Source organism: Vombatus ursinus, unplaced genomic scaffold (genome assembly GCF_900497805.2).
Source record: "Vombatus ursinus unplaced genomic scaffold, bare-nosed wombat genome assembly UNPS02014786.1, whole genome shotgun sequence".
Classification (NCBI taxonomy): Eukaryota; Metazoa; Chordata; class Mammalia; order Diprotodontia; family Vombatidae; genus Vombatus; species Vombatus ursinus.
In genome coordinates this window covers 44,879,542-44,906,792 of record NW_020954564.1, presented here as the reverse complement: position 1 = coordinate 44,906,792, position 27,251 = coordinate 44,879,542, and the positions used below count along the sequence as shown (strand labels likewise).

At 40.1% G+C, this 27,251-nt stretch overlaps 1 protein-coding gene across 4 annotated transcripts in view; it reads right to left on the bottom strand.

Moving 5' to 3' along the window:
* LOC114047178 (rab GTPase-activating protein 1) overlaps positions 1 to 27,251 on the bottom strand; it is a 218,109-nt gene that overhangs the window by 12,742 nt on the left and 178,116 nt on the right. For 2 of the 4 annotated variants that reach the window (XM_027867975.1, XM_027867976.1), the window contains exons 15-21: positions 26,890 to 26,964; positions 23,316 to 23,441; positions 22,103 to 22,246; positions 17,648 to 17,689; positions 16,911 to 17,039; positions 3,026 to 3,118; positions 2,441 to 2,551 (exon numbers count right to left, since the gene is read on the bottom strand). In XM_027867975.1, coding sequence (XP_027723776.1) covers positions 2,441 to 2,551; positions 3,026 to 3,118; positions 16,911 to 17,039; positions 17,648 to 17,689; positions 22,103 to 22,246; positions 23,316 to 23,441; positions 26,890 to 26,964 — 720 coding nt within the window. The remainder of the gene's footprint in view (positions 1 to 2,440; positions 2,552 to 3,025; positions 3,119 to 16,910; positions 17,040 to 17,647; positions 17,690 to 22,102; positions 22,247 to 23,315; positions 23,442 to 26,889; positions 26,965 to 27,251) is intronic. The other 2 variants (XM_027867977.1, XM_027867978.1) reach the window with 1 other exon arrangement.

The following is a 27,251-nucleotide window of genomic DNA, read 5'->3' as shown; positions in this document are numbered from 1 at the left end:
GCACACATGACCTTTGACTGATGACTCTCTTTAACTCTGGTATTACAAACCAGTCAATTAACTTTCTGAGCCTTTGTTTCCTCATGTTTAAAGTGGGTATAACGTTCCTTATGACTATGACTGACTGGTGAGGATCTGGTGTAGGCAGGTACTCCCTCAAATGCTGTAGAATGCAACCTATCCTGTGTGTTTTGTAAACCAAAAGCCTTATGATGTAAGTGAGATGTTATTGTTATACACTGATGAGGTCACAGATGTAGTGGAATATTGTTAACCAAACTCTGTGAGTGGGATGCTAGTTTAGTTTAGTTTTGTTTTTTTTTGGTGATGGTTCATTGCTTTGATTTTTTCCTTCTTTATAGCAATGAAAGGAAAAGTTTGAAAGTCATTGTTTAAGAGTAATATTGCCCTCTTGGAATCAGTATAAAAACCTGAAGCATAAAAACACTTCTTTGGCACAGAAGTCAAGAACAAAAACCTCAATCCACTTTTAAGCTGGTGGGATGGTAATGTTACCATTAGACTGTCAATTTCTGGCCAACACACAATGGCTCAAGCTAACATCCAGCTGGAACCAAATGAAAACTGTTTATATCTAAGAGGCAAAGCCCACTCACTCTGGGAACAAGAAAGAACACCTTAGTTTTATCTGCCCATGGAACATTCTTCACCACCCTGAATGTTGATAATAATTAGAGATACACATAAACTGCTTTGGGATGTACATTGTGGGATATAGTGGGTAAAGCCCTGGTCTTGGAGTCAGAGGTCACTGTCACTACTCTTACTATCTGCATGATCCTGGGAAAATCACTTCACATATCTGAACCTCAATTTCCTCATGCAAGTGTGGGGACCCTGGGGCCTCAAGGCCACACGTGGCCCTAAAGCTCCTCAAGTGTGGCCCTTTGACTGAATCCAAACTTCACAGAACAAATCCCCTTAATAAAAGGAATACTAATGAAGAATCAAAAAGGGAAAAGTGCTTTGTAAACCTGGATAAGTCTAAGTCCTCTCCATATTTACAAATGAGGACATAGGCTCAGGGAGTTCAGGGCCTCTCTCCTGAGGCTCTGCAGTCTGCTCCTTGGCCTCCCTAACCACACACTACTCAACACTCTGCTGACCTGCTAATCCTCACACCACTCACTAGGCAAGGCAGGAGTCCAGGAAACGTTTCTCCTTCTTGGGGTACAGGGGTCAGAATCATCATATTGGGAATTAGCCCAATCAGCTACAACCTCAAATTAGAGGGTAGTATCCTGACATATGAAGCAAGATCCTGGGGCCGGGTGACACTGAAAATCCCACCACTCAAAGTACTGAGGAAAATTCAGCCCTGGCAACACAATTTCTCTCCCCTGGCTCCATGCAGATGTTGCTTCAAACCGAGGGCCTCCGACTAGTGGTATAAGGAACACACATGGGTTTCCCCAGGCCTCTGTCCTCGAAGTTCCAGGTTGCTAAGGATCCACTCTGAGTATAAAAGTAATTCTGGAAACATGATTCTACAGCTATATCTACCATCATAACAGCTGCTATTTCCAGAGGAGCTGTTGCTATATGCGGACCACCATAGTGCCAGAAGTACCACCACTGGAAGACGTTCCAAAAACAGGGGAAGAGGAAAGGTAAAGTCCACATCTTGCCAACAGAAACGACTGGAGCACATTTCAAACTGGCAGGGCACTTGGCAGCAGTTCAACTAGAAATCCTTAATTTAATCAGCACATAGCAGGCAGGATAAATAGTGGACTAAGTATTTTTCATCCCTAGGAGCCACCAGTGTGGAAGGAATTCAGGAGACAATTGTGATGAATAATTCAAACCCAGAGTCCCCTCCAGTGCTGATCTGAGTTCCTGAAGGTTACCAAGGCAATACCTGCTTTGGGAGGACCCTGCAGGGTATAAAGGCTTGGAGTGGATTTGGAATAGACAGTGTGTCTATCACCCAAGAACCAGCACAGATAAATGGTGGTTTGAGAGAGAAGAATGGCCACCAGGTGATGATTTTTTCCATATTAACTCATGAAGTTCATGTAACTAAGGTGTGGAGGCGTCATGATGTACAGCAGTAGAAGAAGCACTTAGGCCAATGAAGTAATGGGTCCTTTTAAGTACCGACAAATTTTATTGATAATAAAACATGGAACCAAAAAACGATATATGAAAGAGTCAGAGAACAGGCAGCTAGGTTAGGTAAGTAGAACTGTATGCAAAGCAGGGGAAGAGGTGAATTTAAGTTCCAAAGGGATGTATCCTGGGAACAAAGACGTAATATTTTCAAATTGGGCTAGGAGCAGGAATTTGAATGCTCCTAGATAAGTAGAAAAATCATTATAGTCATTTAAGGATTTAGACATGTTAAAAAACAAATAGAAATCAAATGTACTAAGCCTTTTAATATATGCTAATTCCATGTAAGTTCGGTAAGACTTACATTATCCAGGTCCTTACGCAATGCAATCTTGCTGGTTACTAGCTCGTGAGCCAGGTCATCATTTTCTTGCTCCAACCTCATGTTAGCTTCTTGGAGGCGCCTGTTTTCCCGCTAGGAGGTGAAGAGATATGAACACACAAATGGCAGAAAGGAAAAGTTTCTCACAACTTGGGAAATACAATAAAACATTTTGTAAACAAAAACTCAATTGGGGGGGTCCTATCAGAAACCTGCCTTATCCTAGAATGATTCCTAAGAATAAGAACCACTTCCCTTTTCCAATTTTCTACTTCCAGAAAGAAATATTTAATTAAGTCAAGTGACCGTGGTCAAGTAGCTATTTATTATTACTGAACTATGATAGGAAGGTCAGTGGATTCCAAGACTCAGGGCTGTTAGCTGCTTTCTTTGTTTTGCTAAATGGATTCTTGAAAGCTTAATCTGAAAACTAAACCTAGAAACAGTGAACTCTGGAAACAATGCTAGTCGTGACTTGAAAGACAAAACAGTCACAATTTTATAAAATGAAATACACAAGGCATGGCAACTGGCCCGGATTTTACACCGAATTCCTCAGGATGATACCTCAAATCGTTCAATGGGGTCTTCCTGCTGGGCCTGCTGCTCCCTCATGGCATGATATTCTTTTTCATACTTTTTTAACTTCTTCTGGCTAATCTATGAGAGATCAAAGAACAAATGTACAGACATATCAGAAAATAACATATGCACACAGTTCTTGCAAAAAGAAGATATGGAAATTTTCATGAAGTACAAGTTCAATTCAAGTTCACAATTAGACATGGCAGCCAAAAATGCTACCATCATCTTAAGCTATATCTATTGAAGTGTAGCATCCAGAACAAAGGAAATGCGAGTCCTGCTCTCCTTTGTCCTGTTCAAATTACATCTGGAATATTATGTTCAATTCTTCTAGGTGCTTTATCTTGGCAAGGGCACTGACAAACTCTAGTAGGTCCGGAGGAAGGTAACTAGGATGGTAAGACATTTGTAGTCTCTGGCGTAAGAAAATCTGTTGAAAGAAGTGGGGATGCTTGCCCTGGACTCAGTCAACATGTCAATAAATATTTATTAATATTTACTGTAGGCCAGGACTGGAGGAGGAAATGGCAAACGACTCCAGTATCTTTGCCAAGAAAACCTCATGGACAGTGTGGTCCATGGGGTCATGAAGAGTCAGACACGACCGAACAACTGAACAACAGCAATGTGGGCCAGGCACTTCACCAACGCTGGAGATACAAAGGCATTCTAAGGAGGGAAACAACATGCTGCATATGTACAAGATATATACAGGGTAAACTGGATGTAGTCTTCACGGGAAGGCACTAGCATGGGAAGGGAGCCTAGAAAAAGCTTCTTGTAGAAGAGGGGTTTTTAGCAGGGACTGAAGGGACGTGGACGTGTGGAGGGAGAGAATACTGGGCAGGAGGCACAGCCAGTGAAAAGACACAGAGCTAGAAAATGGAGTATATTGTGCAAAGAACAGCAAGGAGTCCAGCATCACTGCATCACACAATGTGGTGGGGGTTAGAGGGGTAAGGTGTAAAAAGACTGGAAAAGTAGGAAAGGAACAGGTTATGGAGAACTTTCAAAGCCAAACAGGATTTTAAATATGTGCTCCTGGAAGTAATAAGGAGTCACTGGCATTTACTGAATGGGGGAGAAGTGGGGATGGTAGCAGGAAGAGCGGCTAACATGGTCAGACATGACCTTTAGCAGGTTCACTTGGGCAGCCGAATGGAGGATGGACTGGAATGGGGAGAGACTTGAAGCAGGGAGCTCGATCAGAAGGCTACTGCAATAGGCTAGATGTGAGGCAATAAGAAAACTTAGGAGAAAGTGTGATGACTGTTTTCAAGTAACTGAAGGGCTGTCACTTGCTTGGTTTGGCCCCAGAGGGCAGAACTAGGAGCAATGGGTGAAAAGTTTTAGAGGGCAAATTTTAGATCATCATAGAACTTCCTAACAATAAGAGTTTTCTCAAAGTGGAAGGGATGCCTCAGGAGGTTCTGAAATATTGACTCAAGGTCTTCAAGTGGGGGCTGGATGACCACTTGTTAGATATGCCAGAGAGTATATTTATGTCCAGGTATGATCTAGACTAGCAGATCTCCAAATTCCTTTCCAATTCGAGATTGTATGATATTCAGGTACAAATGGAAGATGAATGTTGTTGCTTAGGAATCCTATTATAAAAATGATTATTGTCGTTGGTTTTTTTTTGGGGGGGGGACCAGACATTAGGATGATTATATATGCAAGAGTCTGAATGTTCTGACCTACTAAGTGTAATTATATGTGGAGTTTCCACTTTCATTTTAAAAGGGGTTGATTTACTTGATAAGATTTCTTTCCTGATACTTTTGCTGTAACTATAATAACTTCAGTCAACACCATAAGACATATATAACCTCTGGTTATGCCCCTTCCATTTTGAATCCTATCCCTTTTTGTGTTATGGGAGTTCCTGTTTTCATATATCTCCTCCCTTCTCCCTTCTCTACTACCTTTACCCTCTCCACTGGCTTCTTCCCTTGTGCTGTCAAAGACATATCATTGTCTCTTAGCTTTAAGTAAACAGAAAAATTTCAACATAACTCTTTTTTTTTCTGTTTTGCTTCTTCCAAATAGGCAGCATGATATCTAGGTAAGGTACTGGATTTGTAGTCATGGGGTCTGGGTTTAAATCCTTGTTACCTGTGTGACTTTGGACGAGTCATTTAAGCTATCTTTTCTTCTAACTCTGAAATCTATGATTCTCTAATCCATGGCCTATATGCATTCCCTTTAATTCTTTATTAACTTTAACAGAAATAAATTCAGACTGGGGTTGGTTTTGGGGGAAAGATAATGAATTCTGTTTTGGACATGTTAGGTTTGAGATAGCTATGGGACATCCCGTCTGCAATGTCCAACACTGGTGAAGTGATATTAGAGTCATTTGCATAGAGAAGGCAATTAAACCCATGGAAGCTGGTGGAATCACCAAACCAAAGTTCAGAGAAGAGAGCCTTAGGAACACCCAGTTAGGGAAAGGCATGCTGGGGGTGAAACAATCATTGATTACCTCAATTCAAAATGCTACTACCTTTTTAAAAATTTCTATGTTAATTACATATCATAACATTTAGCACTTGATTTACTGTCATAAATCATTCCATGATTCATGTCTATTCAATCTTTTCTCCACCCAGTGGATATTTGATTTAGACATAGCAAGGTATGGTGTAATAGAATGAACTTCTGACTTGGAGCTGATAGTCTATTGGGCTGGAGTCCCTGCTCTGCTAAGAACTATTCTTGTCACTTTTATCATTAGGAGCCTCAATTTTCTTATCTGTTAAATGGAGATAATACCTGGATTATCTATCTCACATGGCTATCATAGGAAAATTGCTTTGTCAATGGTAAAATGCTACAGAAATGTGAAATATTGCCACAGGGTGGTAACGGTCTACATGCTTCTCTCACCCAGTTTTGCTGCTACTATCTAGACCTGCCTCAATCAGGACTTCTATTAATGGAGTCTTGGATTCTGCCCAAGCAGTGTCAGCCAAAAAAAAGAACATTGCTTTGGTTCTAGGCTGTAGGAAGACACCCATTAAACACTTCTGGGGAGGCCACAAAGCTTAAGGCATAGGTCAGCTTTAAACCCTGATCTACTGTGGCTCAGTATTTATTGAATTTCTAAGTGACACTCAGAGAAAGCACCTACATAAAACACTTTGGTAAATGGATAAACAATCCTAACAGATCAATATGGAGGAATGGAAAATAAATGCAAACAAATTAGAACTGTGGCCACAACACAATTCTTGCTGTAACCTGCTATTAGTCTTGAAAGAGAATGGCATGTAGGGGGAAAACCAGGGATGAGGCTCCCCCTAGTGAGAAGCATGCAGCAATGAATTCACCATATCCAACATGACCTAGCTTCCTTAGCTTCCAGATCTAAAACTGAAGAATTACAAAATCTCAGAACTGCATGGTATTTCAGACTTTGTCTATTTCAAACTGTACCTGTGACTTCCTGTAACATGCCAGACAAGTATATGGCCTCTCCTTGAAGACCTCTAATGATGGGAAACTCACTACCTAAGAAAGGTACTTGTTCTACTTTTTGATTGATATCTTTGATTATTAGAGTTTTAGATAACATGAGCCAAAACTGGTAACTTCTACCACTGGTCCTAGTTCTGTGTCCTAATACCTCAGAACCCATGAAACAGAACTACTGTTTAAGACCCATCTAACTTGTCAGTGAGAACTTCCCATTTTCAATACTCAGACACACAAGATGGGTCCCTATAATCTGCCAAAGGTTACCCAACTTTTCTCATGATATTTCCTAATTATAAATCCAAAGAGACTACTAACAAAAACAGTCACTAAAAAAAGGCATTTTTCAAGAGAATTACACCTTTCCTTTCCTCCCATTATTTTCTCTTCGAAAAGAAATTACGGAGACTGTAAGGTGATTTGTCAAGCTCCTCTACATTAAAGCTAAGACCACACTTGTTTCACTGGCCAGTAGACCTTAAGACTCTAAGTCAGTCCTGGGTGGTCTGCAGATCAGACCTGGAAACAGTTATAGTACTTTACCATGACAGTATGATCCCAGTGAAAGGGAGAGTCAAAATGAATATCTGGATAAGAGGGTCAGATATAAATAGCAAATTATAATAATTCATTTTTCATTTTTCCTGATTAAATAACCTTTTGGATTTCAGAAATCAGATTCCTAAAACAGGCTTCCTGCTGACAGTCACTTGTGAGACTGACCTCAAATGGAGAACATTCTGGGAAAGGATACCATGGGGTTCAATTTTGCCTTGTGAATGAATAAGGATGTAAGACAGTCCAAAGATGTTACTCATAATAGTGAAACACATTAGGCAGTTTGGTAGGGTAATGGACAGAGCACTGAACTTGGAGTCAGAAAGACCTACGTTCATATCCAGCATCAAGTACTTATTAGCTATGTGACCGTCAGCAAACGATTCAGCCTGTTTGCCTCAGTTTTCTCTTCTGTAAAACAAAGATAACAATACTTGCCTCCTAGGGTTTTTGTGAGGCCAAAATGAGATATTATTTACAAAGGGCTTTGTAAACCTTGAAGTGTTATATAAATGCTATTATTACTGTTATTCTTTCTCCTTTCTCTCTCCTGCCCCCTCATTTCCATCTGATCCTAGAAGGTAGGTGGCCTACTATTTTTTTTAAAATTTGTTAATTAATTAATTCAGTTTTAGTTTTCAACATTCACTTCCACAAGATTTTGAGTTTCAAATTTTCTCCCCATCTCGTCCCTCCCCCCACCCCAAGATGGCATGCATTCTGAATACACCTTCTCCTAATCTGCCCTCCCTGCTATCTCTCCCCAACCCTTCTCTTATCCCCTTCCCCTTCAATTTTCCTGTAGGGGAGGATAGATTTCTATACCCCATTTCCTGTATATCTTATTTTCCAGTTGCATGTGAAAACAATTTTTTTTTAAATTTCTGTTTTTAAAACTTTGGGTTTCAAATTTTCTCCCTTCCTCCTTACCCACCCACCTTCACTGAGAAGGCAAGCAACTCAATACTGGTTATACATGTGTAATCACGCAAAACACTTCCATAGTAGTCATGTTGTGAAAAACTAAGTACATTTCCCTTCATTCTATCCCGCCCCCCATTTATTCTATTCTCTCTTTTGACCCTGTCCCTCCTTAGAAGCGTTTGCTTCTGATTACCCCCTCCTCCAATCTGCCCTCCCCTCTATCATCCTCCTGCTCTCTTGTCCCCTTCCCCCCCCCATTTTCTTGTAGGAGAAGATAGATTTCCATACCCAACTGAGTGTGTATGTTATTTTCTCCTTAAGCCAAATCTGATGAGAATAAGATTCACTCATTCCCTCTCACCTTTCCCTGTTTCCCCTCCACTGTAAAAGCCTTTTGTCTGTTCTATGTGAGATAATTACCCCATTCTACCTCTCCCTTTCTCCTTCTCTCCATATAATCCTCTCTCACCCCTTAATTTTATTCTCCAGATATCATTCCTTCATTTTCAACTCACCCATTGCCTGCTATTTATCTATCTACATACATATAGTTTTTCCCCTCCCCCTACCCTAATACTGACAAAGTACTCATGAGTTACAAATACCATCTTTCCATGCAGAATGTAAACAGTTCAACCTTAATAAGTCTCTTATGATTTCTCTTTCCTGTTTACCTCTTCATGTTTCTCTTGAGTCTTGTATCTGAAAGTCAAATTTTCTATTCAGCTCTGGTCTTTTCATCAAGAATCTTGAAAGTCCTCTATTTCACTGAATGTCCATTTTTCCCCCTGAAGAATTATGCTCAGTTTTGTGGGGTAGGTGATTCTTGGGTGTAATCCTATCTCCTTTGTCTTCTGGAATATTATATTCCAAGTCTTAATGTAGAAGCTGCTAAATCTTGTTATCCTGATTGTGTTTCCACAATACTTGAATTGTTTCTTTCTGGCTGCTTACAATATTTTCTCCTTGACCTGGGAACTCTGGAATTTGGCTACAATATTCCTAGGAGTTTTACTTTGGGGATCTCTTTCAGGAGGTGATCAGAGGATTCTTTCAATTTCTATTTTACCCTCTGTTTCAGTTTTCCATGATAATTCCTTGAAAGATGATGTCTAGACTCTTTTTTTGATCATAGCTTTTAGACAGGCCAAAAATTTTTAAATTCTCTCTCCTGGATCTATTTTCCAGGTCAGTTGTTTTTCCAATGAGATATTTCACATTGTTTTCTATTTTTTCATTCTTTTGGATTTGTTTTACAGTGTCTTGATTTCTCATAAAGTCACTAGCTTCCAATTGCTCCATTCTAATTTTTAAGGAAGTATTTTCTTGAGTAAGTTTTTGGACTTCCTTTTCCATTTGGCCAATTTTGCTTTTTAAGGCATTCTTTTCCTCATTGGCTTTTTGGACCTCTTTTGCCATTTGGGTTAGGCTATTTTTTAAGGTGTTATTTTCTTCAGTATTTTTTTGGGTCTCCTTTAGTAAGCTGTTGACTTGTTTTTCATGATTTTCTTGCATCACTCTCAGTTTTTCCTCTACTTCTCTTACATGCTTCTCAAAATCCTTTTTAAGCTCTTCCATGGCCTGGGACTGATTCATATTTTTCTTGGAGGCTTTGGATGTAGGAGCTTTGCCTTCTTCTGGTTGTGTGTTTTGATCTTCTTTGTCACCAAAGTAAGATTCTATGGTCTGACTCTTTTTGTGCTGCTTGCTCATGATCCCAGCCAATTACTTGTGTTATAAAAACTCTTTGTTAAGGTAGGAGTCTGTTTCCAGTGTAGAGAGTACTGTCCCAAGCTTCAGGGGTTTTGTGCAGCTGTTTTCAGAGATACTTCTAGGGAGCTGTAAATTTTCAGTTCTTCCAAGATGCTATGATCAAGGACGAAATGTTTACTCCTTTCCTGGCCTGTGCTCTGGTCTATGAGTGACCACAAGTACTCTTTTCTGTCCTGGAACTGTGAGGAAGATTTCTTCTCCACTGCCATTACAAGCTGCACCACACCAACGCTCTTCCTTGCCCAAGGACCACCACCTAGAACTGTGACCCAGATCCAAGCACGGGCAAAGCAAGAGAATCCTGCACCAGCAAAGAGATCCTTGCAATCCCCCTCTGATCAGCCACTCAATTCCCCCTTAGTCAGTGGGCCCAAAACTCTGGAGGCAGCCGCCGCCCTGGGGCCACACTTTGGTACTGGGGCTGGGACCACACCGCTTCTCTCTCACCGCAGACACAGACTTTTCCAACTGATCTTCTAAGTTGTCTTTGGCATTCATGGGTTGAAAAGTCTGGAAACCGCCACAGCTGCCCGTGATTCAGTCCTCTGAGGCCTGTTCCAGGTTTGCTGAGGCCTGCACACCCATGCCGAACTATGTTCCTCTCCCAGCCTTTCTGATCAACCAGTCAGGTTGTCTTGGGCTGGAAATTTGTTTCACTCTGTCTTTTTGTGGGTTCTGCTGCTTTAGAATTTGTTTAGAACCATTTTTTACAGGTATTTGGAGGGGTTTGGGGGACAGGTCAAGCACATCACTGCTTTTACTGTGCCTTCTTAGCTCCACCCCTCTAGGTGGCCTACTATTAACATGACATAATAACCAAAAAAGCAAATATGATTTTGGACTGCACTTATAAATTCATTTGGATGCATGGGGCAGGTAGGTGACACAGTAGAGACTGTGTCAGGACTAGAGTCAGGAAGACTCATCCTCCTGAGTTCAAATCTGGCCTCAGACACTTACTAGCTGTGTGACCCTGTGCAAGTCACTTCACCCTGTTTGTCTCAGTTCCTCATCTGTAAAATAAATTGCAGAAGGAAATGGCAAACCACTCCAGTATCTTTGCCAAGAAAATCTCAAATAGGGTCACGAAGAGTCAGACATGATTGAAATGAAACAACAACAACAGTAAAAGCATACTATGTAGAACAATAGAGGTGAGGAGTAATAATGACCACTGTCCTAGTCAGAATACATCTGGAGTATTATATGCAGATTAAGAACTACATTTTCAGATGGACAATGTCAAGCTAGAGTACATCTGGAAGAGGGCAAGTGGTTTGGTGAGAGGATTGGATTTAGGGGACAACAAAGGACAAGCTAATAATATAGCTAATATTTACACAGCACTTTGGTGTTTAGAAAGTGATTTATATACATTACCTTATTTAAATCTAATCAAAAAAGATAATGTGAGACAGATATTAAAAGTATCATCTCCATTTTGCAGATGAAACTGGGGCTCAGAGATGTTAAATGTTTTGCTCTTGGTCACAAAGATAATAAATACCAGAAGTTGAATTTGAAAAACTGGGTTTCTCCTGACTTGAGGGCTTTTCCTACTATACTACACTGTGTCCCTGGAAGGATTTTTAAACTTGGAAGGGAGCTTAGAGATCAACTACCAATGCCTTCATTTTAAAGATGAGTAAACTGAGGTCTGGAGAAGTGAAGTGAAGTGTACAAGGACACCTAGGTAAAGAAGTGGCAGTCCTGACAGTCAGAGTGGGAGGACTGTCAGACTGAAGGAGAAGGGCAGAAACAGTGAGCACCACACAGAGTTGTTCCTAAGGGAAAAGGGCTTCCTCAAGAGACAGGCTAGATTACCTGCCCACTTGCTGGAGAGGTAAGATGAGCTGTGTTCTAAGGCTCATAAGGATCAATGGATTTTGGAATGCTTTCATGTATCTGGCTGACTTCCTCCTTCCTTAGAAGCTCATCTCCTTCCCTCCTCTGCACTCCCTTATGCAGTTGTGATGTTTTGTAATGCATTTGTTGTGTCCTTGTCTTCCTGATTCCCACAGAACTCATTACTGAAGTTTTTTTAAGGGCTATAATCATGTCTAATTTCTATCTGCAGTCAACCTACTGCTCTGCATGGAGCAGGTGTTAAGTGACCATCTGTGCAAGGAAGACTGATTCCTTCTGTCAAAAGGGGAAACACTGATATCACACACACACACACAGACACACACACACACAGACACCCACACACCCACACACACACTTCCTCCCTTATACATGATTAAATTTGACACCTGGCTTTTTTTTTGCTCAAAATTACATATGCATAAAAAGAAAAAGATTTCTTATGACAGGAGAGGATTTGTAGCTTAGAGCAAATGAATGACATACCCCACTCTAACTACAAAAAAAGAGATGGGTGGTACATAACAGTTTAGGATTTTGGCAGCCAGCACGTATTTGCTCCAGACCTTTTTGGTTGCCTTCTTGCTAGTTTCTTTCAGGTGTGACTTGTGAAAGCTCTGTACATGTCTATGTCCGAGCAATTACCCTCTTCTTGCTCAGGGAGAAAGAAGTCAAGCCCAGACTACTCAGATTACTACTGGGGAAAGAGCTGGACTTGGACTCAGGAGACCTGGATTCAAATCTGACTCTGAAATTTACCAGCTGTTTGACTCTGGACATGTCACATAACCATTCTAAGCCTCAGTTTCCTTATCCATTAAAAGGTGTTAATAATACTTGTACTACATACTTTACAGACTTTCCATGGGGAATGAATTTTGTAAGCCTCTTAAATGTTATCATCATATTTACTTGTGGCAAAATAAATATTGCATTTAATTTCTGAGTTTGGTATATTTAATGGTGTGATAATTGTGATTTATTTTTGGAAATACATTGTTTAAAGACTTCAATATGAAATCACTTAGGTTAAGTGGTTCTGATGGCCATAAATATATCAACAATGACTGACAGCCTGTGTGTTTTCACTGTCCTGACTTATTCTGACCCTTTATCAAACATGTAAATGATCATGGCTCCTGACTGGGTGAGGATCACACTGCATGCTAACACCCATTCCTGGGGTCCCTAATTACCAATGGAAGCCCTAACCCAATTTCTGGTCCCATTCAGAAAACTCTCCTGGTATTGATAAGTAACCCAGGGAATTTCCCTATCACTTCTTGATCTGATTAGGAATGCCCCTTCCTCTATCTGACATCATTTACCTGTTCTCAAACTGGCTCATCTTTAAGGTATAAAATTTCCCTGCGGATACCCTACTCCACGTGTATACTCCCACTGAGATTTTTGCCACAATACACATCTCCCTGCCTTATAGGACTGATTCTGACCTTGTGTACATTGATGAATCTCTGTTGTACTGCCATATAGTATGTATACTTGTCTGCTTGCTGTGCCACACAGCAGCAATGCTCATCCTGTGCTAGTTTCCAGAGTACCAAATTTCCCATAAATATTCAAACTCAGGTCTTTGTTCTAACCTGAGCTGTGAGACCAAATATGGCAAACAGTTACTAAGAAAACTTTAATTCTCCATTAACTACTGAATAAAGTATAAACACTTCACCTAACATTCAAAGTCTTCCACGATTTGCCCCCAACCTAATTTTTCAACTTTTTTCCCCCTCAAATTCCTTCTCTTCATTTACCCTGGGTTCCAGTCAAATCAGACGACTTGCTGTACTTCAAATGTGCTCCTTAGTTTCTAGTCTTCTTGTTTCTTCTTATGCTGTTCACAGGATTATAGATTTAGAGTTTGGAGGGATCACAGAAGTGATCCACAACATAAGGGGTGGAATGCTTCTCCAAGCTGACCTTGATAGTAAAGTAGCAGAGCTGGGGTTTTAATATTCTGACTCCAAGTCCAGCTATTTCCATTAAACCAGGCTAACTCTTCCCTTCGTCTTGGAAGCAATTAGACTCCTCCTTATCCTTTAAATAATAATAGCATGCACTTAGCACTTTAGGATTTAAAAAATGTTAGGTGAAGAATTTGGAATTTATTCAAGAGATAAAATAAGTGGTTACTGAGTAACCTCTAAATATACTATTCTTTGAAATTAAACACAATATTTATTCTTCCACAGGTAAGTAAAGCACCATGTAAAGAGTACTGAATTGGAGTAAGGGATTTGGGATCAGTTTAATTGGTTTTCACCTATGTGATTTTGTGTAAGACTTAGGTCTAACCTTTCCGGACCTTGGCTTTCTCATCTGTAACATGGGGAACAACTTACTGCTTCAGGGTTTTGGGAGTCAGATGGCAAAAAATTATCAGACATTTTTACTACAGACATTTTAGTGGTAAAATAAAGATGTGAAGTTACAACTTTCATTCTCTCCCTCCCCAAGTACCCTGGAAATGTTGCAGTTTTCTTCTGAGAGGCAATATGGAATAGTATAGGGGAAAGAAAGACCTGTCTGAGGTCTATCAATCACTAGCTGTGTGGTTTTGAGCTAGCCATTTCATTTTGCTGAACCTCAATTTTCTCATCTATGAACTGAGGGATACTGTTACCTGTAGAACTGTGCCTAATGCACACATCTGTTGTAAGAATCGCATAAGAAAATTCATTTAAAGGGCTTTGTAACCATAAAGCACTATATAAATTTAAGCTATTATTACATAATAATAATTATGATGATAACAACTAGCACTTTATAAAAAGTCTGCCAATGCAATTCCAGTCACTTGAGAATAATCTATACAGAATAGGAATGATTCCTTAAGTCATATTTTTCTATCGAAGGACAATGACCTGTGGGGCATGAGGTGTGGGAAGTCAATCTAACAAATGGCCAAATGATTGCCTACATTATCCTAAAATTTTTTTGTATTAAATGTAGCTAATAAAGATGTCCTATTCCAACAATTAACAATTAAGAATGGTTTACACTGCATTGCTTTCACAACAGCACTGTGAGCAAGGTGGTAAAAGTAAGATGTCTCTATTTTAAAGGGTTCTTATCAGGGAAAATGACTTGTCTACAGTCATATAACCAGTGAGTGATAGTAGCAGAAAGAAAGCTTTCTGACCAAGATTAGTGTTTAATCCACCACTCCATATCCTGTCTCTAAAAATCTGAAGATCTGATCTTTTCACACGAAACCTCACTCATCAGTCTCCTGGTTGACCTGATTTCCGTGATGCTGCTTTCTTCCCATCTGTCTGACCAACTGTTCTTAGCCCCCTCTCCCCTCAGCGAGGGTGTCCTGTCTCACAGAGCTCTGCCCAGGGTCCACTTCTTTCTCTAAATATACGCAGAGATCCAGCTTCAGCTTCTCCTAGACTGCAACTGCATTACAAGATGCCTGTTGGTCATCTCTGGGTGTTGAACCAGGATCTCAGATTCAACAGGGCTAGAATGGAGCTCATCTTCTCCTTTAGCCTGTCCCTCCTTCCAACTTCCTTCTGCTGACAGTATGCCCATCTTCCCAGTCACTCAGGTTAATGATCCCAGACTCATCCTTAACTCCTCTTCCTCTCTCATCCCTCACCATATCCAGTAAGTAGAAAATGTCAACGAGTTTTTCCTGATACCTCTCACATCCTTTCTTTTCTGTCTCTCCACATGGCTACCACCTTAGTCAAGGCCCTCATTAGCACCACACCGCACTACTGTGATAGCCTCCCAACTGGTTTCCCTGCCTCCAGTTTCTCCCTTCTCCAAAGCATCCTCTATACAAGTCACTCCCATGGTCAAAAAGCTTCGATGGCTCTGACTGTTTAAAGGATAAAATGTAAAACCCTCAATCTGGCATTTCATGTTCTTGCAATCTGGCTCCCATATACCTTTTCATCCTTACTGCACACAACTCCCCATTAGGAAATCTACATTCCAGACAACATGGACTAGTTGTTCTCCAAACTCAACAGGACCTCTCCTTTCTCTGTGTATCTGTGTGAGCTGTTCCCCACCTTTAGCACGCACTTCATCCTCACCTTTAAGACTCAGTTCAGATGCTGCCTTCCTCCATGACCCTTTTCCCCCTCTTTTCCTCCTCCATTTTCCTGACACCATCCTGATACTCATGGTGTATCCTCTAACTCTTCGAGGGTAGGGAATGTTTCCTCTTTTTTTTGGTCTATGTATCCCTAGTGTGTAGGATATTGCTTCACAAGTAGGAGGTGTTGAATAAATATTCACTGAATCAAATTTGTTAAATTTTCATGATAGAAATCAGTTTCACAGAGAATCCTAACATTTGATGCTGTCTCAATGAAAGCTGCAAACTGAAACACAGTTCACCTGACATTTTCCTCATTCGTACAATAACTCTTTCAAAGCAAGAAGTACCTCTAAGTCATATGCCTTCAACTACTTACTTGCCCTAACCCAGGTCTAACCCATACACCTGAGTCAAGCTTGCCTATCACGGATTAAATCCAAATCCAACAACAGTGAGGTGGGACATCTTCCATTTGGATTCTTCTTGGAAACTAAGACTATCAAAGGGTTTCAAATTAATGGGAATTCAAAAGGGGCTAATGTGTGCACTTACACTGATTTCTCTTCAGAGAGGTAGAAAAGGAGGGCATTTTAAGCCATGCTGCTTGATCTTCTCCTGGCTATGAACTCTCATAAACAACCTGTATTACATTACTGACATACTTATCTTATTCTTCCCTTACTAGATTTTAAGTGCCTCGAGGTTAGGGAACATTTTCATTTTCCACTGATCCCTCCCCAATAGTTAGCACAGTGCGGCCCAGAATAGGTGCTCAATAAATGTTTGAGGAAGACTGGATATGGAACCCTCCTATGTCATATTTGCAAAATGAGTATAGCAATTGTTTGCACAGAAATGTTGTGAAAACTAAGTAAGAATGTGAAAGCAATTTGAAAAACATTAAAGTGTTACACAAATGTAAGAGATGAATATAGGACTTCTTGGTTTTGCTACTTATATGACCTTGGGTAAGTCAGAAACTCTGGGCTTCAGTTTTCTCATCTGTAAAAAAATGAGGGCGTTGAATAAGACAAACTCTAGGGATTCCTTCCAACTCTAAATCCTATGATCCCATTATTATACATTCAGTAACAATGTGCTATCTTGGAAGTTTCACAGACTTCTACATTTAGGTGAAACCTAGCAGAGGAAAGGGAAAGGAAAACTTAAAATATATAAATTACTTTCTACCTTCATATTGCAAGCTAATTCCATTAGCTTTTTTGCATTTTCTTCAGAGCGATATCGCTTAGGAAGCTGAACCCGAAAGAACTTCAAAGCCCCTTCAAAGTCTGTCAGCAGCAGATCATCCTTGGAAGTCTTCAAAAAGAAGGCAAGAAAACAAATACAAACACAGAAACATTTGCTGTGAAAATACACAAGCAGCATTTGAATAAAGCTAAAGACAGTGACTATAACTAGTGCTTTCCCCTCTTCATGTCTTTGCTTGAGCAATCCCTAAGCCTGGAATGTCCTCCTTTCTCTTTGGCTATCGAATCCCTACCCATCCCTCAAAGCTTAACTCAAATGCTACTTCTCCCATGAAGCCTCTTGGCTCCTGATGCCACCCTTCTTCTGTGTTTCCCCTCATCAAAATGCACTTGGTTTTATACCTGTCTAATACACTGAATATATATCATAGTTACCTGTGTATATGTCATATCTCTGTACTAGACTCTAAGACTTCTGAGATAAATCTCGTATTTTTCTAGTACCAAGTACAACGGCACTTAGTATACACGTAATAAATGTTTTTCAAAAAAGTCTTTCTCAGAACCTCTTCTTTCAGTTTAGGGCACTGCAACACCAACATGTGGAAGCACTGACATAATGTAGGAGGTGGCTGTTTAAGTTTACTTTAAGATAAGACTAATTGCTATACAGTTTACAGAACGAGGATGAAATAAAAGTTTGACAGAAAGGCTTACCTTTAATAAACCGAGGGCAACGTTAAAAATAACACTTATTCCCTAAAGAAGAAGGACAAAACGAACAATTTTAGTACTTGAGTCTGATTATTATATTTGCTTCATAAAAACTTATTTTGATGTTTGAAAAAGTGATTTCCAACATCCTTTCCATCTCTAAATCCTAGGAACCATTAATTAAACCAGAGAACAGAATCTTGGGAAAAGGGTAGGGCCAATGCTCTGCGCTGACAATCCATTTGAACTGTTGTCATCTCATGTTTTCCTGAGAAAGGATGCTTCTTGTACCATTCTCATATGATTCCCTAAGGCTAATTTCTTAAATGCAACCACGTGATTCAAAATAAAAATTTTACACTCTATTTGTTATGTAGTGAAGTATGTTAAAACTTACCAGTATATCGCAAAGACTTCAATGCTTTGTTGGCAGTGTGTGTCACACTTGGGGTACCTCTGTCCAAATAGCCTATGTACCCTTTTTTATCCTCATGAACTGAAATCATAGAACCTCTGAGCTGGAAGAGCTCTCTGGGGTTTTCTAGCAACTAATCCACACCTGAAGAGGAAACCCCTTTACAACATCTCTGACAAGTGGCCAGCTACCCTCTGTTAAAAGACCTTCAAGACTGGAAACACTACTACCTTCTGGTAACTCACTGGATCTGTGGATAGCTCTAATTGAAAGGGAAAGTACACTCAACTGCCTCTCCATAACTTTGACCCACTGTGCCTTGTTCTGTCCTGTGGGGCCAAGCAGAATAAAAGGCTCAGTTGGAAGTAGTCTTTAGCATCCCATCTTCTCTCAGGAAACATGAAACAAGTTTTTGGCTCCTAAGGTAAGAGCCAGAATTTACTAGGATGGTTGATGTCATTTGGCATTTTGTCATAAGGGAGGATGCATTACCTGGACATGACCATGATGTGAAAATAAGATATTAAAAAAATCAGAAAAGTAAAAACCAAAACAGATAGCTGACATTTCCATGATCTTTGCCAGTTTTTATAAAACCTTTTCCTCCCAAAAGTTCTTTTAAGTGAATATGATCCTGATGTTACAGAGTAGCAAACAGACCATCAAAAAAGGAAAGCAATTCACAGACTTTTGTAGGAGTAAGGGAACTTAGAAATGATCTGTATATTTTAAAGATGAGGAAACTGAGATCAAGAGGGGGAAAGTGATTCATCCAAGAAGCACAAAGGTATTGTTAGAGCTAAGATTGAAATTCAAATCTTTTCATTATAGTTTCACTGGTCATTTCAGGATACGACATTGCCTTTCAATCAGATCCATGTGGTGGTTAAGAAACCACTTTGTTTAAGGCCTACATGTGTACAAACCTTCCTCTTTTTGCCTAGACCTACCCCTCCACCTTTCTGTCCATCTGAATGGCTTTTCCCACTCCTCCCTCTCTGAGTGAGATGGGAAACTGACAAATTTGTGTGGATCACTGAATAAGAGAGACTAGGAAATTCCTTCGCCTTTGCTTGCATTGTTCTCCATACCAGGAATACTTCTTGCCATTCTCTTCACTTTGTTTGCTGATATCCTACCTATCCTTCAAGACTCCTCTATGAAACTTTTACTTACCGCCCCCCAATCTAGAAAGGACTTCTCCCTTATGTGAACTCATAAGACTTTACAATCCTCTTCTACATTTACATATTCTAATTTACATTTCATTTATTTATGAACACCTCAATTTCCACCCCTCCAGACACTGGATTGTAAATTCCTTCATGATAAGAAATAAGTCTTATTTTTTGTCTTCTTCTGGGATTTAGCAGAGTACAAAGTAGCAGCCAGTGTACTGTAGTGGAAAGAAGCACTAAACTTGGGAGTCTGCATTTGAATTTTGGCTTTTTCTATGTGATCTCAGGCAAAACTGACACCATTAGCCTAGAGCTCCCTCTTTTCGCCTCCACACCCCACATTTACTCAGATATTTTCCCTTACTATCTTCTCCTACATCTGTGTCATATGAGGAGACGGCTCTTCTCCTTGCCATGGCAAGCCCCTCTACACTTATTCCATTCTGTCGTCTCCAGTAGATTGCTTCCTCTATCACAAAACCTCAATCTCACCCTCTCTACTGGCTGTTTTCCTAAAACACACTTATTAGGCTGCTTCCCTGCCTACAAACACACTTATATCTCCACCATCCTTAAAAACCCCTCACTTTGACAATAGTCAGCATCTCACTGCTAATCACTGTCCTATATCTCTCCTCCTTTTCATGGTCAAACTCTTCGAAAAAGTTATCTATAACAGGTGCCTCCTCTCCTGCCTTGTCCTTTCCCTTGCCCACTTGATTCTAAATCCTCAACAGTCAGGCTTCCAGCCTCATCATTCAACTAAAACCGCTCTTTCCAAAGTTACCAATGATCCCTTAATGGCCAAATCCAATGGCCTTTTCTTCTCTTTTCCCTCTATACTATTTCATCTCGTGATCTCATTATCTCCCATGGATTAAATTATAATCTCTAAGTCAGTGTTTCTCAGATTTACTTATTCAGTCCTAAACTCTCTCATCTCCAATCTTATATCATCTTTTTGCCTTTGGACATCTCAAATTGGATCTTAAACTCAAAATGTCCAAAAGAGAACTAACTCCAAACCCTCCCTTCTTAATTTCACTTTTATCCATGCTTGTAACCTAGGTGTCATTCTCAACAACTCTTGACTCACACTTACTCCATATATAAAATCTGTTGTCAAGTCCTTCGAAACCTCTCTTGAATACAACCCCTTCTCACCTCTGACACAGCCACCAGTCTGGTGAAGGCCTTTGTCACCTCACACATGCATACTGCAAGAGCCTGTTGGTTGGTCTCCCTGCCTCCAATCTCTAGTCTCTCTCTGTCTAGTCCATGCTCTGCTTACCTATCAAAATGATCTTCCTAAAGCTTAGCTCATGTGACTCACCTACTCAATAAATGCCAGTGGGTCCCTTATCTTCCACCCAGCTGATGTGCCTGGTTTTCACCAAAGTCTCTAATAACTCCTTTGTTATTCTGAAACTCCCTCCTTCTCATTACTCCCTGACCCTGAGAACCCTCCCTCTCTCTGACTGGAAGAGTGGAGGGTAGATAGTGGAGATCCTCCCAGATCCTCCATTTAAGGAGGTGGCCCAATGCAGACAGCTCAACATTCTCCACGGCTGCAGATCTTCACTATGTCCCCGTACCGGGTATTCTCCTTCCCCCCACTTTTTAGGTGCTGTGTTCCCCCATTAGATCACGAGATCCTTGAAGGCATGAGCTGTCTTTTGCTTTGTACACTCATTACCAGGCACAGTGCCTGGCACATACAGTAGGTGCTTAATAAATGTTTATTGACTGGCTCCCTATTACCTCTAGGATCAAATATAAAATCCTGTTTAGCTTTTAAAGCTCTTCACAACCATGCCCCTTCCCATCTTCATGCTTTACTCACTTCTACATACTCTATGATCCAGTGACATTCTTTCTGTTCCCTGTACTACTATGTCCCAAGTTCATACCTTTTCACCAGCTAGTCCTTACATCTGCAACACTCTTCTTCCTTTTCTCTACCTCTTAGCTTCCTTGTCTTCCTTCAAGTGCCACTTAAAATTCATCTCCTGTGGCTTTTCCTGATCACCCTGGGGAAGCTAGTGACTTCCCTCACTGATTATCTCCAATTTATCCTGTATGTTTTTTGTACATAATCATTTACATGTAGTCTCCTGAATTAGACTGTGAGCTCCCTCAGAGTACATTTTGGTTTTGCCTTTCTTTATATCCCCAGTGCTTAACAGGATTTGGAGTCAAAGGGCTGTGTAAGCTCCTTGAAGCAGATTGTTTTTGCCTTTCATTGCATCTCCAACACTTAGCACAGGGCCTGGTGCATGGTAAGTAATTAGATGCCTGGTGACTATTAACTCACTGAATTCCCTTCCCTGAGCCTCAGTTTGATCATCTGTAAAATTGGACAAAATGATACATATGATCTCTTTCCCTCTAATTCCTATGATCTTATAAATTTCTCATCTCCCTTACTTGGCTTATTCCAAGCACGTTTTATGCATCTCTGTCTGCCCCACAGCCTCTCTCACCATGGGACCTAGGAGAGTGCACTGTATGTGGCCCTGGCAGGAAGGTGGAGAGGGAGGACCAGCAGACTTAGCTTTGGCTTAAAATGTTAGTTCTGCACATACTAACTTGGAGATCTTGGACAAGTCACACAATTACAGAATATCTGAATTGGAAAGGATCAGCTAGGCCAATCTCTCCACTTTACAGATAAGCATATTGGAGTTCGTAGAAATAATTTTCTTAAGGTTATTTGTAAAATGGGGATATTTGCCACAGGGGAACTATATGCTATACCTCAATTTACCAGCTCTGAATAACAGCAAGAAGATAACCATTTATCTTTGAAATGGTGGGAAGAAGACTGTAAAACAAAGGCAAAGTTGTGTGGTCACTGATACATACCTCACACAACAGCAGGTCAATTATATGGAAGACCATGTAGAGAGGGAATTTCGCAGTGAAGAGAGTAAGAAACCACTGGGAAGCATACATATGTGCTTCAAGGCTTATATCCAGGAAGTGGCTGTAAAGGTCGGGAATGTATTCCTGAAATGGCAAACTAATTAGTTTTTTGGATGAATGTAGCGGTTGATTCACACTCTGAACACTTTTAAATCTGCTAGGAAGAAGACAATAAAGTCACATACTTATGAGAGTTCTCTGTCTGTCTCTTTTTTTTCCCCTTCAAAGCAGCAAGTACAGTCACTGAGAAGAAAATATAGCATCTGGAATTCAATTGGAGCAAAGCCAATTCTCTTCCTATTCAATTTATGAGCTTGCTCTGAACACAAAGAAAAGGCCCCTCCCAAATAGTGACAAATATTTGAGAAATTCATTTTCTCTACCAGGTTAGAATATATTTCTCTACCAGGTTAGAAAAGCTAGCTTTATTTGCAGTATAAGAACCACAAACAGAAAAAAACAAACATCTCTGTGAACAATATTTCTTGACTGATTTCATTGTAATAAAGTCCCCTGAACATCATTTGACCTTTGAGATATTTATGAAAATAGAGACAGTTCACACACATCAGGGTCATACCTTATTAACCTTTGTACTATTAACATGCAAAAAAGCTATTAAAAGAAAAATTAACTTCATGTGGAAATGCATGACAAAAGTAAAATCCTCTCACAGCTCTTCTCCTACCCAAATTATAGAAACTTAAGAGTTGGAAGGGACCCTAGAGGTCATTTAGTCCAACTCCAAACCTCTCTCATAAAAAAGTGATTGTCCTCTGACAGAAAACATTCAGGGATGGGGCACTCACTAAAAAATAAACGCAACTCATTTCACTGTTTGATATCTCTAGTTATCTGGAAGTTTTTCTTATATTGAGCCTTATATTGCCCCCTTCAGTAACTTCCAACTATTGTTCCTACTTCTGTTCTCTGAGCTCAAGCAGTTTTTCTGTTCGTTCTCTCTTTCACAGGACTGCCTGCCACCTGTACGGCACAGGCTCCAGTCCCTTTCAAATCTTGGTTGCTCTTCCCTAAATTTGTGCTGGGCTGTTAATATTATCCCTTCCAAACTGAGGATTATACTGCAGATGTGGTCTGCCTAAGGAAAAGGACAGTGGCTTTATAATGTCTTAAATACAGTTTGACCCTATACCTGCATGAGACGTTCCAACTGGTAAAACTTGCAGTGCAAATCTTCAAAGTTTTGCTTGAAAAGTTCCCTGAGCCCATAGTCAAACATGATTTTGACCAGAACACTGAAAGCCTGTTCCTCGGGCATCTATGAAAGAAAAGACAAAACAAACAAGAAAACAGATTTTACAGCAGTTTTTCTTTTCAATATATTAAGCTCATGCCTCCCTGTCCTCATCTGGATAGCAGGAAGAAGAGGGGCAGACAACAACAGAGATCTGCATTTTTATTTCCTATCTTGTGTCAGATCTGACAAGAGAAAACAAGTGTCTCTTCTTTAAACTCAGTCATCATCTCCTTGAGCCAAAGAGGCAACATTAAACCCCAATGCTGTGAAGAGCTAGCACTATGTTGTCAATTCTATTTGTTTTTCTGTTCATTTGTTGGAATGAGGATAAGACACGGAGAATAGAATTTGTCATTTTAAAACTAATCAACTCAAAAGAATGCCAGGGCAGAAAGGGACTTTATAATTTCCAAGTGACCCTAGAGATGATTTAACTTCACATCTTTCATTTTATGGAGGGGGAATTGAGGTCCAGAAAACAGAAATGACTTGCTTAAGGCATATTCTATAGGGATTTAAAGAACTAAATAGAGGCAGCTAGGTGGCATAGTAGATAGAGCACCAGCCCTGGAGTCAAGAGGCCCTGAGTTCAAATCTGGTCTCAGACACTTGACACTTATTAGCTGTGTGATCCTGGGCAAGTTACTTAACCCTGATTGCCTCACTAGAAACAAAAAAATAGAACTTAATAGAACAAAACAATAGCAAAGTTGGAACTAGAACCTCAGTCTCTTGATTCTTGATCTAGTATTTTTCTTTTTATGCTGAGCTGTCCCTTATCACATCAAGCATCTAATCCACTCTAGTTTCCTTAATGTTAAAAATGTTAACTTTTCTCTCAACTAACCAGAAAAGACATAACTAGCTGGAGATTGTATGCCTTACTAATGAATGACAATTATATTGTAATTAAACTACTACAAAAATCTTACTTGAGTTTTGTTTATAAATGGCAACATTTATGTACATACTCCAGAATGTGATGGAAAAGTACTTGCTTGTGAACCTGGCAAAATAGTTGTTGCTTCTGGTTGTTGTTGCCGTTTTAAAGCACTGGAAATTTTACATTTAGGACTCCGTATTATTACAGTATCAATCTCTCAAAAAAGTGAGGAAGGTAGCAGAAGATGAGTAAGGAAATCATTGGAAATATATTCAAGAAGTGTTAGGTAAAGTAACAGCTAAAAGACTTCTATTGGGTTATTGTGTGGAGGGCTATATTGAGAGAGCCCATCTATCCTCTCTCTGTAAAGGGCCCACACTGTTATACAAAGTCTAATGATATTAATAACAATGGTTCACACTTGCATGTTCTTCATATTTTAAACCACATAAAAAAACCCCAAACGATCCTGGGAGATAGACTAGGGAAATGTATCCTCTCCTTTCAGCAGATAAGAAAACTAAGGATTAGAGTAGAAAAGACTTGGACATTTTCACATGGCTAGTAAGTGGGAAAGGAGAAACTTGAACCCAGATCTCTAGACTTTAAACCTAGAGCTCTTTCTTTCTATAGTACTCTGCTCCTTAGGGTTGGAGAGAGAGGCCTGACCTAGTATGACATTTCTATGTGAATGACTGACCATTCCACAAACACTTATTAAATATCTCTACTGCATGCACTGTTCTTGGTGTGAGTGAGAAGAGGTCCAAAGCTTAGATAAGACAAACTTCCTAACCTCAGGGTGCCATCATGAAACACACAACATCACACACTAAGTGCATAGTGAGAATCAAATGAGGACACAGCAGGTGCTTTTATTACAGAGGAATAGGATGAAGTGCTGTCTGAGGTGAAGAGGGAAGGTTAATGTAGAGGATTAGGGAAGAGTTCTGGCGAGGCAGGATGGGAGTAGCATTTTAAAGGAAGGGTTAGAATTCCAAAGGCAGAGGAATGTGATATACTCTACCTCAATAAACTCAATAAACTCAGGAGTAAGACTTGGCATTAATTTAAGTGATGACACTGCAAGAGAGCTGACATCATCCACATAGCCAATGTGGCAAGCACCAGCATCCTCCCAGAGATTTCAATAATCAAAACCCATAAATTATGGTTAGGGACCTAACTATCCACCTGTTTCATAAAGGGACCATGATTACTGCATCTCTTATTTTAGAAAAAAAAATTATGAGGCCCAATGCTAAGAACAAATCAATCAAGATAACCTTGTGAAAACCCTGAAATCTGATGACAACTGTAAAGGTGAGAAGAGCAGGAAAAAGAAGACTGGGAGTCAGATGAGCTGAATTTGAATCCTGGCTCTTGCTACTTCCTAGCTGTGTATGTCCTTGGACAAGTCACTCTCTCTCTTTCAGCCTCAGTTACCTCTTTTGTAAAAAGAAGAGATTGGATTCTTTGAGCTCTAAGGTACCTTCTAGTTCTAAATTTTACATCCCTGGAATTTCCTGTGCCTGTAACTATTCTTTCCTTTTTAAAGTCTGTCAGAGGCTATCAGTCATAAGGACAAAGTTCAAACAGATTTCCTGGCTGCCTTATCGACATGGAAGTGATTATGTAAGTAAATTTTATGGAAAACTTTATTGACAGTGGTGTGAAACAGATACTGTTTACTTCTGCCAAATTCAAGAAAAAAAAAACACACAGAAGTACAAAAACCAGACTAAGTTTATATAGGTACACTGTGTTTGGTAAATTCAACCTGGCATTCAAGGCCCTATCAAATCTGACACCTCTCTACTTTTTCAGCTTCATCTAGCACCACTCCCCACCATGAAGGTTATAACCTAGTTAAACGGGACTGCTTTTTGTACCATGTATACATCAAGCCCTTTCCTACGTTCTTAGTCATACCATTACACGTCTAAAACATACTTCCCAACGCTCCCAAATCTATGCCTTTTGAAATCCTACTCATCTTCCAAGTCCCAGATCAAATGTTGCTTCTTGCAGGAAGTCTTTCCTTGTTTTGCCAGTCAGAAATGATTTATCTTCGCAAGGTATTCTATACCTTTCTTATGCTTTTATGATACCATATTTTGCATTACAGCTAATGGTTAGTTTTTGTGCATTGGGGCATAATAATAGCTAATATTTATACAGTGCTTACTGTGTACCAGGCATTGTGCTAAGTGCTTTACAATCCATGTCATATTTGGTCTTGACAATAATCCTAGGAGGTAGGTGCTATTATTATTTCCACTTTATAGAAGAAGAAATGGAGATCAAGAACAGTAAAGTGACTTGCCTAGGGTCACACTGCTAGTAAGCGTCTGAGGCTGGCTCTGAACTCAGAGTTTCCTGATTCCAGGTTTGGTGCGCTATCCACTGAGCCACCTCACTGCATCTATTTTCTCCTTTCTGTTAGACTGTAAGCTCCATGAGGTCAGGAGGCTTAGTTATCTTTGCATCTCCTCCTGGACCTAACGCAAGTTATCAAATAATCAGTACTTAATGTTTGTGAGTGAATGGGCTGCGTGTTGGAAGAGAGAAACACTGGTCACCTACGTGCAGAAGTAACACAGCAGCAAGGAACGACTGGCCCTGACAGTAGCCGATCTCTTCATCATATACAGAATAGGCCTGGAAAAAGAACACAGATTTTAATATGCCAAATCACTCACATATCAAGGAAAGCAATTGGACCTGCCTGTGAGCAATGTAGCTGGCTCAGAGAGTGGGAAGCAGGGGAAGGACACAAAGCGTCATCCTGCCCAGCTCAGCCTTCTCTTAGCCTGTCAGTAGGAGCTGGGAGGGCCCCGAGACATCATCCAATCCAACAACATTTTTACAGATGAGGAAATTCAGTCCAGTCAGAGGAAAGGATTCATTACCCTCCTCAGAGAGCTAATTATAATGATCTAACATGG